The sequence below is a fragment of the Bufo bufo genome, chromosome 4, assembly GCF_905171765.1.
Source record: "Bufo bufo chromosome 4, aBufBuf1.1, whole genome shotgun sequence".
Classification (NCBI taxonomy): Eukaryota; Metazoa; Chordata; class Amphibia; order Anura; family Bufonidae; genus Bufo; species Bufo bufo.
This window is the reverse complement of record NC_053392.1, coordinates 334,038,519-334,055,914: the sequence shown is the minus strand read 5'-3', so window position 1 is coordinate 334,055,914 and position 17,396 is coordinate 334,038,519. Positions and strand designations below refer to the sequence as shown.

Below are 17,396 nucleotides of genomic sequence, written 5' to 3'. Positions count from 1 at the left end.
ACTGTGGGCAAAATTGATAGACTATTATGTCTGGTACATGGACTGAGGCGCTGGTGTGTGACAAATGGATTCAAAGAACACCAAATACAAAGTCTCCGTGTCATTTAACATCCCATCTAGGTCTGAATGAGGCATGGAACAATGTATTGTTTTTAACCTTCGTGTTACTTTAAAGGGAACCTGTCATCAACTTTATGCTGACCTCACTGAGGATAGCATAAAGCAGTGGCAGACGAGCGGATTTCAGAAATGTGTCACTCATGAGCTAATAGCCAAGAACCAGCATCATAACCATTGCAGCCCGGGCCTTGAAAAGAGCCAAATCTACCTGAGAAGAGTCGTGGTTATTCATAATCTCCTGCTCTCCCCGTCCATCTGCTGATGGTTGGCAGTTCTCTCCTAGAGAGAAAGGGAGAAAACTAGGTAGAAGACTGTCAGTCATCAGCAGGTGGGCGGAGAGCAGGAATTCATGAATAACCACGACTCTTCTCAGGTGGCCGGGACTCTTTTCCAGGTCCAGTCTGCAATGATTGTGATGTTGGTTCTCGACAACCACTTATTTTTAATTTTCAAAACGACAGACCGCTGAAATCAACTCACCTGTCTCTACGTTATGCTGCCTTTAGTATGGGCAGCATAAAGTTGATGACAGGTTCCCTTTAACAAGTGTGTGGAGGAATGGAGCTTTATTAGATTCTATACCAAAGATATCTCAAGATATGACAAATGCTAGGTTTTCACTACCACTGAGTAGCAACTCATGAAGAGCATATCCAACCTCCTATGAGTAAATATCTTTCTCTAAATATGCTCCTATATAGCATTGATTGTAAAATGTACAGATAAAGAAGGCATTCATTTGGCATTTACTTAATGGATGAAAGATAATACATCAGATTTACAAACATTTCTGCTAAGTTTCTGTAACCTGCATGATATGACAGAATGTTAATGGGATGGTCAGAGCTGTCTTAAAACCTCCCCAAAATGTAATAAAAAAATGAAGCTATACTAACTAGTTACTCCACTGCTGTATCCAGTGCCGCAGCTCCAGTCCTCCCCACCGAGATCTGTTTACACGATTGCTCAACTGTTGCAGCCAATGACTGGCCTCCCCAATATACAACATGACACTGCTTAGGCCAGTGATTGGCTGCAGTGGTCACATGGGGTAAACAGCACATCACCGTTGCAACCTTGTAAACAAACAATGGCAGGGAGAACCAAAACTGCGATGCTGGAAACAGCAGTGGAGTACCTGGTGAGTATAGTTTCATTTTATTACATTTAGTGGCATTGGGGACATTTTTAAACAACTAGCACATGCCCTTTAAATGACAAACTAAGCCTGATCTTCTATACTGTATATTGCTCATTTGATAAAACTGAAGCATTTACACTTTGCTAAAGTAACAATCTCGACTTGTTTAAAAAATTATTATTGGTAATATTATTCTTACAAGTAGTTCGCAGTTATTCTTGAAGGCAAGTCTCGGAGTTTCCTTAGCATAGTGTTGCTGTGGAAAATTTTCACCATGTCCATCTTCATCTCTAGCCTGAAGGAAAATATAATGGCCTATTTAGGGACTTGAAACAAAATACCTACATTCATGACAAACAAATGGCAACGTTTAAAAAGAAAATATTCAAAATAATACATCTAAATTGTCAAATAAATACATAACACATTAGGTGGATCATGCACAAGTGGTGATTGGACTGATGTTAGCAGAACAGAATAAACATGGTAGTACAGACAATCTCATACAGCTCATCTACGTGAAAGTTTAAAAGCTTTTATGATGAGAAGTTTAGTTTAATTCTACCATATTAGATTGTGATGAATGGATCCCTCTACTCTAGGGCACATTTCTATTTCAATTTCCAAGTTTATAATAAATCATAGAGCAAAAATGAAAAAGATGTGTAAACTTGAAGATGGCCTCACCAATGATGCCACTGAAAATGACTTACCTGTGATCTTAGAACATTTATGGATTTCAAAATCCATTTTTTTTCTGCAATCAGTAGATGGGGTTTTTAAAGCCCTAATGATTTTTATTGAACAGTAGTTTGCTGTGTAATATTCAGTGCAGAATCTGTAGTAAAATCCAGGATGTTTGAACGTGGTATCAAATATTGTTTTTTTGCAGTTTTTGAGCCAAAGCCAGAAATGGATGCAGCAGGAAGGAGAAGTCCTTCCTTTATAAATCTTGTTCCCATCCAACCCACTTGTGGTTTTGGCTCATAAACAACATAAAACTGCCACAAACAGTTATGTTTGATACCACTCTATAAGAGGATATTTCCATCCAAAATGTGAAAAGATGGATCACTAACCAAAATCAGTTTCTTAAAAGGGTTGTCCGAGACAATAAAAAATCCCGGATAAGCCTATCAATAGCCTAAAATTAAAAACACACACCCCTCTTTCCAGCTCTGTCCTCTGTGGAGTAGAGATGTCCCGAACTATTCGCCGGCGAATAGTTCCCGGCGAACATCGCTGGTTCGCGTTCGCCGCGGCGGGCGAACATATGCGATGTTCGGTCCGCCCCCTATTCGTCATCATTGTGTAAACTTTGACCCTGTACCTCACAGTCAGCAGACACATTCCAGCCAATCAGCATCATACCCTCCCACCCAGACCCTCCCACCTCCTGGACAGCATCCATTTTAGATTCATTCGGAAGCTGCAGTGTCACAAATTTGACTAAGTTGTAATCGCAATGCGATTAATACAGGTTATATTAATCGCATTGCGAATTCAACTTAGAGCTGGGTTCCTAATGGTTGGCGTTGCTATGGCTGGTGTCACCCGGTGCGGTAGAAAATGGTGTCACCCCTGCCCCCCCCCCCCCCGAAGCCATAATAAAGAGATAAAGAGAAAAAAAAAGTCAGCTCCAATCAGATATCTGCATAGACCCAGAGTCTTGGTCTATGTGCAGATATCTGATTGGAGCTGACTTCTTATTTTCTCTTTTGCACATAAACGTTTAAACTATATTCCTTAGTAAAAATGACCAGTCCACACCATGTGGGTCTATATTTATGAGGGCCCCCCTGAGCAAAGATTAGTAAATGTGGCCGGGTGGCCCCAGCCCCCAGTTCAACCCAACCCCTTATGTCTCCAGGCCTGGGGCCGTCTCTATAATAATCCACCAGTAATTTATGAATGGGGTTAGGTTATTAACTTATTATTATTGGGGTATTATTAAAATAATTTGGTCTATAAAGTCAGAGACGCTTTACCTACCTCCTCCTCCCGGCACCAGAGACTCCTGCAGGGCAGCTGCCGCGGCGCCCCGCCACTCACCAGGCTGCAGTGAGTCACACCCCCGTCCCCCTTTACCACGTGATGGCGCGACGTGCTTGCTTGCTTGCGAAGTTTAGAAGTTGAACTTCTGAGTGAGAACTCCTGCGCCGGCGGGCCGCGGGTGACACCCCATCAGACTGGTGTCACCCGGTGCAGCCCGTACCCAGCGCACCCCCCTCGCAACGCCACTGGATCTAAGTTGTAATCGCAATGCGATTAATACAGGTTATATTAATCGCATTACGATTACAACTTAGATCTGAGTTCCTAATGGTTGTATTGCTAGAATATAACGAAGATTGATAGTGCTATATTCGTCAATTCTAGCAATACAACCATTAGGAACCCAGCTCTAAGTTGAATTCGCAATGCGATTGATATAACCTGTATTAATCGCATTGCGATTACAACTTAGATCTGAGTTCCTAATGGTTGTATTGCTAGAATTGACGAATATAGCACTATATTCTCAATCTTTGTTATATTCTAGCAATACAACCATTAGGAACTCAGATCTAAGTTGTAATCGCAAGGCGATTAATACAGGTTATATTAATCGCATTGCGAATTTAACTTACCACACTCTGCATCAACTACGTAATTTTCCATGGGAGTTTTGCCATGGATCCCCCTCCGGCATGCCACAGTCCAGGTGTTAGTCCCCTTGAAACAACTTTTCCATCACTATTGTGGCCAGAAAGAGTCCCTGTGGGTTTTAAAATTTGCCTGTTTATTGAAGTCTATGGCGGTTTACCCGGTTCGCGCACACTTGCGGAAATTCGCATTCGCCGTTCGCGAACGGAAAATTTTATGTTCGCGACATCTCTACTGTGGAGCTGGTCTGTTTCTGTATATGTGGCACAGTATATATTATATGATGGCTGTGGCCATTCAACAGTCTAAATCAGAAGACTGCCTGAGATTGTCATAGATTCTTAATTTTCCTACACAACCAATTTCATATTAGATGCAACCTTTGAATTAGTAAGGCTGTGTTCACATCTCTTATAGAAATGATGGTAGCCTTACTTGGCATAAGTGTTTACTGTTGACCAGACAAAAACCACTGTATGCAGTGGTACTTGTCTGCCGAAACACAGCATTTATGCTGGAAAGAGGCCAGATCATTACGGATCACATTAAAATCAATAGGGATCCAGCGGTGATCTGTGGTCAGAAAGATGTCACTCCTCAGTAAAAGACACAAAAGCATGTTTGGAGTTTGAAAAACAGGTGTGACAACCTCCATGTTGGTTGTGCTATTACTGACCCATCCTTCCCATAGGCTGTTTTTATTTAGTGTGATATATAACGGAGTCTGATTTCCCAACTTATTGAAGGTCTGCTGGCATAGAGTGAGTTACCTCTCTGGGCCAGCAGGCCTTGACTTGTTAACAATTGTAGCAGACAGGTGCCCATATGGCATAGAGATAAGTATTAAAGAAAATAGTTTGAGGTCACCTTACCGTGGTGGATGGGCACAGATATTTGATAAAAATATATTTGCTAAGTACCTCATGTATATATGCATAGTAACTGTGGTATATTAATATATTCAGTTTTCTTTTTAAATAGGACCTTAGACTGGGCCAAAGGTTCACCTTCCAAAAAGACATTTACACTAAGCATACAGTCAAGAAAACACAGGAGTGGCTTATGGATAACTGCGAATGTCCTTAAATGGCCCAGCCAGAGCCCTGACTTGAACCCAATCAAATATCTATGGAGACACCTGAAAATGGCTGTTCACCAACGGTCCCCATCCATCCAGTCAGATCATAAGAGGATCTGCAGAGAAGAATGGCAGAAAATCCCTAAATCCATTGGTGTGCAAACCTTGTGGCATCATATTCAAGAAGACTGGAGTCTGTAATCATTGCCAAAGGTGCTACGACTGAGTACTGAATGAAGGGTTCAAATACTTATAACAAATACTTATAACCCTGTGTTGAATGGCACATTATTGTTTTACACCGCTGGTGTTCCAGTCAGTTATAGTGTATCTTATTAAAGTGCATTTCCACTATGCCAACTAGCAGACATATACAGTGGATATAAAAAGTCTACACACCCCTGTTAAAATGTCAGGTTTCTGTGATGTAAAAAAATGAGACAAAGATAAATCATTTCAGAACTCTTTCCACCTTTAATGTGACCTATAAACTGTACAACTCAATTGAAAAACAAACTGAAATCTTTTAGATAGAGGGAAGAAAACAAAACAAAACAAAAAAATGTGGTTGCATAAGTGTGCACACACTCTTATAACTGGAGATGTAGCTGTGTTCAGAATTAAGCAATCACATTCAAAATCATGTTAAATAGGAGTCAGCATACACCTGCCATCATTTAAAGTGCCTCTGATTAACCCCAAATAAAGTTCAGCTGCTCTAGTTGGTCTTTCCTGAAATTTTCTTAGTCGCATCCCACAGCAAAAGCCATGGTCCACAGAGAGCTTCCAAAGATTCAGAGGGATCTCATTGTTAAAAGCTATCAAAAACAAAAATATTAAAATAAAATAATATGGTTGCATAAGTGTGCACACCCTTAAACGAATACTTTGTTGAAGCACCGGTCAGATTGCGAGGGCATCTCCTGTGCACAGCCATCTTCAGATCACCCCACAGATTTTCAATCGGATTCAGGTCTGGGCTCTGGCTGGGCCATTCCAAAACTTTAATCTTCTTCTGGTGAAGCCATTCCTTTGTTGATTTGGATGTATGCTTTTGGTCGTTGTCATGCTGAAAGATGAAGTTCCTCTTCATGTTCAGCCTTCTAGCAGAAGCCTGAAGGTTTTGTGCCAATATTGATTGGTATTTGGAACTGTTCATAATTCCCTCTAGCTTAACTAAGGCACCAGTTCCAGCTGAAGAAAAACAGCCCCTTGGCATGATGCTGCCAGCACCATGCTTCACTGTGGGTATGGTGTTCTTTTGGTGATGTGCAGTGTTGTTTTTGCGCCAAACAAATCTTTTGGAATTATGGCCAAAAAGTTCAACCTTGGTTTCATCAGACCATAACACCTTTTCCCACATGCTTTTGGGAGACTTCACATGTGTTTCTGCAAAATGTAGCCTGGCTTGGATGTTTTTCTTGGATGTTTTTTCTTTCATCTTGCCATTCTACCCCATAACCAAGACATATGAAGAATACGGGAGATTATTGTCACATGTAGCACACAGCCAGTACTTGCCAGATATTCCTGCAGCTCCTTTAATGTTGCTGTAGGCCTCTTGGTAGCATCCCAGACCAGTTTTCTTCTCGTCTTTTCATAAATTTTGGAGGGACGTCCAGTTCTTGGTAATGTCACTGTCGTGCCATATTTTCTCCACTTAATGATGACTGTCTTCCCTGTGTTCCATGGTATATCTAATGCCTTGGAAATTCTTTTGTACCCTTCTCTTGACTGATACCTTTTAACAATGAGATCCCTCTGATGCTTTGGAAGCTCTCTGTGGACCATGGCAGCTGAACTTTATTTGGGGTTAATCAGAGGCACTTTAAATGATGGTAGGTGTATGCTGACTCCTATTCAACATGATTTTGAAAGTGATTACTTAATTCTGAACACAGCTACATCTCCAGTTATAAGAGGGTGTGCACACTTATGCAACCACATTATTTTAGGGTTTTTTTGTTTTCTTCCCTCCACCTAAAATATTTCAGTTTGTTTTTCAATTGAGTTGTACAGTTTATAGGTCACAGTAAAGGTGGAAAAAGTTCTGAAATGATTTATCTGATGTCTCATTTTTTTTACATCACAGAAACCTGGCATTTTAACAAGGGAATGTAGACTTTTTATAAACACTATATATAGTGAAGGAACCATTCCTTCTCGGCAATTACCTGCTCGTCAGTGCAGGTGAAGAGCTACATTTACATGCAGCAATCACCTCCATTGTATGAGGACGAGCGATGCCTACTGACATCTCTCATCCTTATACAAATTCATTGTTTGTCGGCAGCAGAACACTGTTTAAACAACACGATTTGCTGCCCAGAAAGCATGGTCAAGGTGTCTCCACCAAAGATTATTTCATCCAATAAATGCATGCTCGTTCATCAAATGATCTGAGGCACCTTTACACAGGCAGATTATTGGGAATGAGTGGATCCCTGGTGGATCCCATTAGAGTTGATATGGGTCTGGTGGTGTCCAACTATGCCCAATACAGTAATTCGGTTCATAGGAGCATTCATTCCTGATAATCTGCCCGACAACTGGGCAGTGAAAATGCGCCTTTAGTAGTTGTTATATATTGGTACATAAATTTCTGTGACTGTCCCATTCATCCGAATGGAGATTAAAATTTGTTGTAGAATGAATTTATCAGTCACAGAAATTTCTGCAACAAATCTGTCACTTACTGTATATTAGCCTTATTGAAACCCATTGGTTGCGGTATTTACGAGAATCATTTCTCTAGTTTTTAAGGCTACATTTACATCTCTGCTAAAGTAATAAGTGGTCTGTTCTAGCAGAGGAACAGACTACCGGAATTACTCTATTCAGAATAGCCAGACAACCGGATCCCCATTGATAATAATGGGATCCATTGGCTTTCCAGCATAAATGCCAGCTTTCTGCTAGACAAATACCGCCACATGCAGCAGTATTTATCTGTCAGAAAGCCAACATTCATGCCAGAAAGCCATTGGATCACACTTTAGTCAATGGCGATAACTCCGGTAGTCTATTCTTCTACCAGAATATTTTAGATGTGAACATAGTCTTACCCCAAAAAAATTCCTACTGATCGTGTTTTGTACATAAGGTAATAAGTTGTACAGCAATTTTCAGGAAAAAAAAAAGCCCAGTTTTTAGCCATTGGGAGTCAATGCAACAGTGAATGATGCTTTCCTATAAGTCTCCTAAACTCGCAGATTATGAAGAGGTGTAAAACTGTCAACAATAGAGTCTCATTATAAATGCAGACATAAGATATGTCTGGAGGATTATGTATGACACAGTGGAGGCTGCTTTGATTTAAATTGTTAATTAAATAAGCTGCAATTTAAATTGTAGCATTAAGTGGGGCCATTAGACATGATGGCTGAAGGGATTTTTGATTTTTGCCCCTACTTTGCTTTCTCTTGTAGACTGTAGAAGAAGAAAAAGGTGAGAGGAGGAGTGTCAAAAACATGCTCATTAAAATGTTCATTTCTCTGACATTTGCACTCTCCTCTGCTCTCATCTGATATCACCGCTCTGCCCCTCTCTCTCTTTCATTTTTATCCTGTCTCCTGAAACTCACAGCTGAGCTGTCTACAGCCCATATGGCTTGCATATAATTATGTATATTCCATTTTGCTCTGCATTAAATTGTGACTTTCTGGCATGTCGCCAACTCGTTTAAGAAAAATCCTCATGAACCAAAGAGAGAAGATGAATTGAAAATAAGAAGTGTAGATGGAAGGAGGTGTGTGATTCATTCAAGAAGCAGCAGGTAGTTGTGTGCTCTGCTCCGAGATAAAATACACAGCGTGTCCAGCTCAGCGGTAATAATCCATTGTGCAGAAATAGGTGGCTCATTTCCTTGGGAGCACTAACACCCCCTGTTATAATGAAGAATGAAATATACAATCAAGTATAAGTAATTATGAGGCACATCATCGAAGATATCAGAGTGTAGGTTTCTACTGAAAGAATTCATCAAATATTAATCTGTCACCCAGAACAGTTGTATAGAAAAGGTATATGGTAAGTCTGGTAGTAAGCAGAGACTCCCATTGCATACATTTATTTGGGAGTCTTTCATATTTTCTAATAAATCATTTTACATTCTGTTTTTGCTAAGCAGTTACTGAAATATGTATGGGCCTCTGTTTAGTTACAAAGGATGTGGCCTGCAGGTGTAACCAACATGAGGTCCTAAGAGGGCTCCAACGCCTTCTCAACACCTTCATAGCCATTCGGTCATCCGATCTAGCCAAGAAAAGGTGAAGAGCTGGCCATGCATACATGTAGCTCTCCTTTTGGAATTCTAATCTGGCTCAGCTGTCTATATAACTCTCAAAGCTTCTATCAAAAGAGCCATGCACATGCGCAGTCATCTCTCTGGGTCAGGAGACCATAACCAAATGTTTTGTCCTCCACCAACCTGAAGGGCAATGCCAGTTAGAAACATTATCCCTTAACTACTGGATATGAGATAATGCTTAAATCAGTGGAGGTTAAACTACCAGCAGCCCCACGATCATAAGAACAGAGGCCCCATGGGCCCCGTTTAAATGGTGCAATTGTTATATAATGTGATTTCTCAATGTACATCCTGTCACTGCCTGTATAGCAACCGAAGGGAAAAGGACTGGCCACTTGCTCTAGTGCCTTGTCTAAGACTAAAAGTATACTGAAAATATCTGTGAATTAACGTTGTGTTCTGAAATCCGTCTGAATTTTGGAAAACCTTTTTAAGTCAGTGATTCCCAACCAAGAACCAAGAAAAAAGACCCATCACTTTTTAAAAATGTTAGCAGTCAAGCAGACAACACAAGTATGTCAAAATATAAAACTATGATTTGGATAATATGCCACAGGTAAGGGGTGGTGTACTGTGAAAGCCAGTCCAGTTCAAGCAATATAACGAGGTGCTCTGCTATTAAATAGTATAAAGTCCAAGCAAATTATTGTATAATCCGAAGATAAGAAACAATAGCGGCACTCACCAATTGCAGTAGTAGTAACTTCTTTATTTTCACGATCAAGATAGGTTACACGGGCTGGGGCGGACAAAGCAGCATTGAAATACTGAGTGATCAGCTGGCGACGGCCGTTTTGCTCACTTGCGCTTCTTCTGGCCTCTGACCAGAGGTCAGCTTGTCGCCAGCTGATCACTCAGTGTTTCAATGCTGCTTGTCCGCCCCAGCCCGTGTAACCTATCTTGATCGTGAAAATAAAGAAGTTACTACTACTGCAATTGGTGAGTGCCGCTATTGTTTCTTATCTTCGGATTATACCATAATATGATTCGGATAATGATTTCCCTGGGAGTGAGAACATTTGCAAGAGTTTCTCATAATATGATGTAAAAAATCCCCCCAAATTTTTTTTTGCTTAACACCACCAATACATACAGTACAGCTTTATCAGTCCGATACCCCACCCACCCATAGCAGCCATGACTGCATAAATAGGCAGGTTAATAGCAGTTTTACCTTCAAAATTGTGCAGCCATCGGCCACCACAGGTGGGTGGTGTTACAGCAGCAACATCATAGGCGTGGAATATTTTGGAATTATAGTATAGTATCCTTGCAACTTCATTTGCGGCTTGCAGGGGATTTTATTATTGCGATACTAGGCTGCGCAGTATCTCAAGAGAACATGGCGTGTGCAGCGCTCGGCCTTCTACACGAAGGAGGGAGGTAGGGAGGGGGGGGGGGTAAGGAGGGAGTCCCTCCCTGCTATGATGCGGCCGTCACTGAAAGCAGTGAAAAGAGCGGGCTCTGTAGCTGCCCGCAACACTGCCACCAATGAATGTGTGGCTAATTAAAGCAGGAGGATGGACGGGGGAGGTAAGAAACTGCTGCGCCGTCTGAGCTAGAGAGCATGGCGAACAGCAGCAGCGGCAGCAGCGTCCTCCTGAGAGTCCTGTCCTCAGCGTCAGCCCGAGCCCCAGAGTCAGTGTGCACTGAGCAGCCAGCATAGAAGGTATCCCACACAGTGCAAGAGTTATTAGCCTGCCTAAAAATATGTGACTCATTAACCCCAATCTTGCCACTGCCATGTTTTAAACATGATGGGGGTCATTTATTTTTAATGTCAGGCTGGGCACATTCTTTTGGACTGGAACCTATGTGCCTCACATTAATAGTAAGTGACCCCCAAAGTACCATCTCACATAATGGGGTTAATGTGAGTTACAGAATACAGGCCACTTAGTAATATGAGGCACATGGATTGACTGTGCCAATAGCAAGTGACTGTTAATGTTTGTAGCTCATGTATTAACCCCATGTTGCCCATTATGCAAGGATATGGATACTTGATAGGGTTATTATGAGGCACATGGGGGTTATCACTAGGAACAGTTGGACCTGTGCCTCACATTAACCCCATCATGTATCACTTTGGCAGCTTCCGATCTGAGCAATGGCATCCAGGTTGGTTACCATGGCAGCCAGGACGCTACTGAAGCCTTGGCTGCCATGGTGAGCTCCCTGTTACCCTATAGTTATTAAATAAAAAGTAAAAAAAATAAATAAACTTAAAACAAAACACCAAAATATTAAAAGTTAAAATCACCCCCTTTCCCAATTTTACACATAAAATCGCCATGTGGTGAACGCCGTAACCTTGTCCCCCGAAAAATAGGATAGGACTGCTCTATTATGGGCCAAACGTTCCATAAAATGTTTGAAAACTCAGTTGCAGTAATACTGTCATGTGCACGCATATTTGTGTAAATGTATAGCTTGTGGCTCCTGGCAGTCATATGTTTTTTTTTTTCTGGCTCTTTGTGTCTGTAAGGTTGGCCACCCCTGGTATAGTGCCTTCAAAAAGTATTTATACCCCTTGAACTTTTCCACATTTTTTTACATTACACCCACAAACTTACATGTATTTTATTGGGATTTTATGTGATAGACAAACATAAAGAAGCAGGTATGTGTGAATTGAAAATAAAATGATACATTGTTTTCAATTTTTTTTTTTAAAGTGTGACATGCATTCATTTTCAGCCCCCTGTACTCTGACACCCCTAAATTAAATCCAGTGTGACCAATTGCCTTCAGAAGACACCTAATTAGTAAATAGAGTCTACCTGTGTGTGATTTATTCTCAGTATAACTACAGTTGTTCTGTGAAGGCCTCAGAGAGAATATTAGTGATCAAACAGCATCATGAAAACCAAGGAACACACCAGAAAGGTGAGAGATGAAGTTATGGAGAAGTGTAAAGCAGAATTAAGTTATAAAAAAGTATCTCAAGCTCTAAACATGTCACAGAGCACTGTTCAATTCATCATCCAAAAATGGAAGGAGTATGGCACAACTGCAAACCTACCAAGACATGGCCGTTCACCTAAACTGACAGCCAAGGCAAGGAGAGCAGCCAAGAGGCCTATGGTCACTCTCGAGTAGCTGCAGAGATCCACAGCTCAGGTGGGAGAATCTGTCTACAGGACAACTATTTGTCGTGTACTCCACAAATCCCCATTAAAACTTTTGGATTAAATGGTAGCTATCGTGATGTTTTGAGTTGGTGTGGGTGAAGATTTAAATAGCATATGCTCGTATTCAGGTTAAAAAAAAACATCCCAAGTATAACGTTTTTCTTCTTTTTTTTTAACAGATATATTAAAAAGTGTGGTTGACTGTCATTTTATTTCAGTTGGGCTGCAGGATGATAACATATCCCAGTCAAATATACTGTATTCCAAAAGGACACTTTTGCCATATGTCTGCATAAAATCTATCAGCTCATCAGCAGATATGTTGGAAGCTTTTCTTAGAGTATATGCCAATAGTACACCACAAACATTTAGCCCGAGTTGGGGTATATTTTGTGCTGTGCTGGTCTTGAAATCATGATCAGGTTGCTTATTATTCATGTTTGTTCTGCTATAAAATATTTATAATCTGGTGCTGCCATTCTTTTCTGTCTAAATTTTCTTTTTTCCTAGTTTTTGAAAAAATTATTTTGCATTTAGTCTATGCATGGATTATATAACATCTTTATTGGTTTTGTAACTAATGTTATATTATTCTGTATATATTTGAATACATTTTTACATATACTGTGTGTGTGTGTGTGTGTGTATGTGTATGTGTATATATATATATATTAGATAGATATATAGATATATATAGATATATATATATATAGATATATATATTAGATAGATAGACAGACCATATACTATATATACTTTATATGAGACAAATTACCAGTATATACTTTACCATATATATATACAGTTGCAAGAAAAAGTATGTGAAATCTTTGGAATGATATGGATTTCTGCACGAAATGTGATCTGATCTTCATCGAAATCACAACAATAGACAATCACAGTCTGTTTAAACTAATAACACACAAATAATTAAATGTTACCAAAACACACCATGTAAACATTCACAGTGCAGGTGGAAAAGGTATGCGAACCCCTAGACTAATGACATCCCCAAGAGCTAATTGGAGTGAGGTGTCAGCCAACTGGAGTCCAATCAATGAGATGAGATTGGAGGTGTTGGTTACAGCTGCCCTGCCCTATAAAAAACACACACCAGTTCTGGGTTTGCTTTTCACAAGAAGCATTGCCTGATGTGAATGATGCCTTGCACAAAAGAGCTCTCAGAAGACCTATGATTAAGAATTGTTGACTTGCATAAAGCTGGAAAGGGTTATAAAAGTATCTCCAAAAGCCTTGCTGTTCATCAGTCCACGGTAAGACAAATTGTCTATAAATGGAGAAAGTTCTGCTCTGCTGCTACTCTCCCTAGTAGTGGCCGTCCTGTAAAGAGCACCGCGCAGACTGCTCAATGAGGAGAAGAAGAATTCTAGAGTGTCAGCTAAAGACTTACAAAAGTCTCTGGCATATGCTAACATCCCTGTTAGCGAATCTACGATACGTAAAACACTAAACAAGAATGAATTTCATGGGAGGATACCACAGAGGAAGCCACTGCTGTCCAAAAAACCCATTGCTGCGCGTTTACAGTTTGCACAAGAGCACCTGAATGTTCCACAGCAGTACTGGCAAAATATTCTGTGGACAGATGAAACCAAAGTTGAGTTGTTTGGAAGAAACATACAACACTATGTGTGGAGAAAAATAGGCACAGCATACCAACATCAAAACCTCATCCCAACTGTGAAGTATGGTGGTGGGGGTATCATGGTTTGGGGCTGCTTTGCTGCATCAGGGCCTGGACGGATTGCTATCATCGAAGGAAAAATGAATTACCAAGTTTGTTAAGACATTTTGCATAGAAGTAAATCAACAACAGAATGGCTTAAACAGAAGAAAATACACCTTCTGGAGTGGCCCTGACCTCAACCGGATTAGGATAATGTGGCATGACCTCAAGAAAGCGATTCACACCAGACATCCCAAGAATATTGCTGAACTGAAACAGTTCTGTAAAGAGGAATGGTCAAGAATTACTCCTGATCGTTGTGCACATCTGATCTGCAACTAAAGGGAAATGTTTGGTTGAAGTTATTGCTGCCAAAGGAAGTTCAACCAGTTATTAAATCCAAGGGTTCACATACCTTTTCCACCTACACTGTGAATGTTTACACGGTGTGTTCAATAAAAACATGGTAACATTTAATTCTTTGTGTGTTATTAGTTTAAGCAGACTGTGATTGTCTATTGTTCTGACTTAGATGAACATCAGATCACATTTTATGACCAATTTGTGCAGTAATCCATATCATTCCAAAGGGTTCACATACTTTTTCTTGCAACTGTATATACACTCACCTAAAGAATTATTAGGAACACCTGTTCTATTTCTCATGAATGCAATTATCTAGTCAACCAATCACATGGCAGTTGCTTCAATGCACTTAGGGGTGTGGTCCTGGTCAAGACAATCTCCTGAACTCCAAACTGAATGTCAGAATGGGAAAGAAAGGTGATTTAAGCAATTTTGAGCGTGGCATGGTTGTTGGTGCCAGACGGTCCGGTCTGAGTATTTCACAATCTGCTCAGTTACTGGGATTTTCACGCACAACCATTTCTAGGTTTTACAAAGAATGGTGTGAAAAGGGAAAAACATCCAGTATGCGGCAGTCCTGTGGGCAAAAATGCCTTGTGGATGCTAGAGGTCAGAGGAGAATGGGCCGACTGATTCAAGCTGATAGAAGAGCAACGTTGACTGAAATAACCACTCGTTACAACCGAGGTATGCAGCAAAGCATTTGTGAAGCCACAACACGCACAACCTTGAGGCGGATGGGCTACAACAGCAGAAGACCCCACCGGGTACCACTCATCTCCACTACAAATAGGAAAAAGAGGCTACAATTTGCACGAGCTCACCAAAATTGGACTGTTGAAGACTGGAAAAATGTTGCCTGGTCTGATGAGTCTCGATTTCTGTTGAGACATTCAAATGGTAGAGTCCGAATTTGGCGTAAACAGAATGAGAACATGTATCCATCATGCCTTGTTACCACTGTGCAGGCTGGTGGTGGTGGTGTAATGGTGTGGGGGATGTTTTCTGGGCACACTTTAGGCCCCTTAGTGCCAATTGGGCATCGTTTAAATGCCACGGGCTACCTGAGCATTGTTTCTGACCATGTCCATCCCTTCATGACCACCATGTACCCATCCTCTCATGGCTACTTCCAGCAGGATAATGCACCATGTCACAAAGCTCGAATCATTTCAAATTGGTTTCTTGAACATGACAATGAGTTCACTGTACTAAAATGGCCCCCACAGTCACCAGATCTCAACCCAATAGAGCATCTTTGGGATGTGGTGGAACGGGAGCTTCGTGCCCTGGATGTGCATCCCTCAAATCTCCATCAACTGCAAGATACTATCCTATCAATATGGGCCAACATTTCTAAAGAATGCTATCAGCACCTTGTTGAATCAATGCGACATAGAATTAAGGCAGTTCTGAAGGCAAAAGGGGGTCCAACACCATATTAGTATGGTGTTCCTAATAATTCTTTAGGTGAGTGTATATTGTGACACAGTGAGGGCAATGGTTTTGGAAAACAAGTATTTTCCACCCAGCGTGTGCTGCTGGGCTGATTTGTAGCCAGGTGGGGTCAAATACCGGACTGGATTTTAATTGCCCCTTCCGGGTTTTTGGCAGCACCTGGCTGTCCTTAATGAGGCAGCTGGGCTCAGCAGCAGGATCTCTGTGTTAGGATCTGAGACTTGGTGGAGGTTGGAGGGCTGAAACCCATGGGCCAAGCCTGCCGTGGACTGCTGGAGGCAGAACTGACATCAAGGTGACTTGTCTTATATGAACTTTCCAATTTGTGTGAAGTAACACCAAGATGTACTTTCCATTGTGTGTGAAGTAAACACCAAGACTGCAAAGTAACGCATTGTTTTGTGCATTTTCCTCAAGTGTGAATAAAACACTGAAGTTTTGTGTTAAGAACTTTTCTTTGCCTCTTACCCTATCTACCAGAGCGAAACCCCACTATATATATATATATATATATATATATATATATATATCTAACTACTATAGTTGTATATCTGTACAAACAATACATCATTTATTTATTTGTAAATATAAAGAATTTTAAATTTATTTGAAGCCGATGAATAATTATTTCTGTCAAGCATAATATGTTTAATGGTCTAAGCCATAGTACATAATAACCTAAGGGGTTTGTATTCCCAATGCCTGGTCTGTTTCACCCGAGATGGAATCCTTCAATGGTCTGATTAAAATAAATGCCTGAGAACAGATCAGATCGTCCCTGTGTTTTTCTTGATAACATATTCAGGATTGCTGCATTCATCCTCTCAACAATAGATGGTGTTTTACTATAACATTCAGTGTAGTTACAATAAAGAGACAGTGCAAATAATTTACTGCTGCTTTACTAAGTCCTTACTCTAAATTATTGATGAAGTGAAAACCGCTCTGCATTCATACACAATGGAACATATTGTAGCCTGCAGAGCAGTTTCCACATTATTGCAGCTGAGATTTTCTGCAATATGGTCATTAAAAGACATATTGCGCTTAAAATAAGTGTTCAGTATACATATAGTTATAGCAGTCTTGTTTCACAGCTGCATAAATGTGTGTGTAGCAATAAATGTTTTATGGTGCAATGTAAACACATATTTAAATGTTTTTTTATTGTTTCTATATTGATAAGCAATAAAAACAAAGAAGGAATGACATACAAACACAAAAAGTACAATGAAGAAGATTTATAATAGAACAGAAGTTAATTAAAATTATAGCAAATATTAAAAGGGAACTCCAGTGAAAGAAGAAACCTCGCCATTACATTTGAAGTGCATATTGTGGGGTTTTGCTCTGATAGATAGGGTAAGCGGGCGCAGTACAGAGGCAAAATACAAGTTCTTAACTCAAAACATCAGTGTTTATTCACACTTGAGGCAATTGCACAAAACAGCACGTAA

The 17,396-nt window shown here is 40.4% G+C and overlaps 1 protein-coding gene across 2 annotated transcripts in view; it reads right to left on the bottom strand.

Annotated features, from left to right (window-relative positions):
- LOC120998241 (sine oculis binding protein homolog) overlaps positions 1-17,396 on the bottom strand; it is a 238,010-nt gene that overhangs the window by 62,462 nt on the left and 158,152 nt on the right. For both annotated transcript variants that reach the window (XM_040428833.1, XM_040428834.1), the window contains one exon: positions 1,461-1,556. In XM_040428833.1, the coding sequence (XP_040284767.1) occupies positions 1,461-1,556 (96 nt within the window). The remainder of the gene's footprint in view (positions 1-1,460; positions 1,557-17,396) is intronic.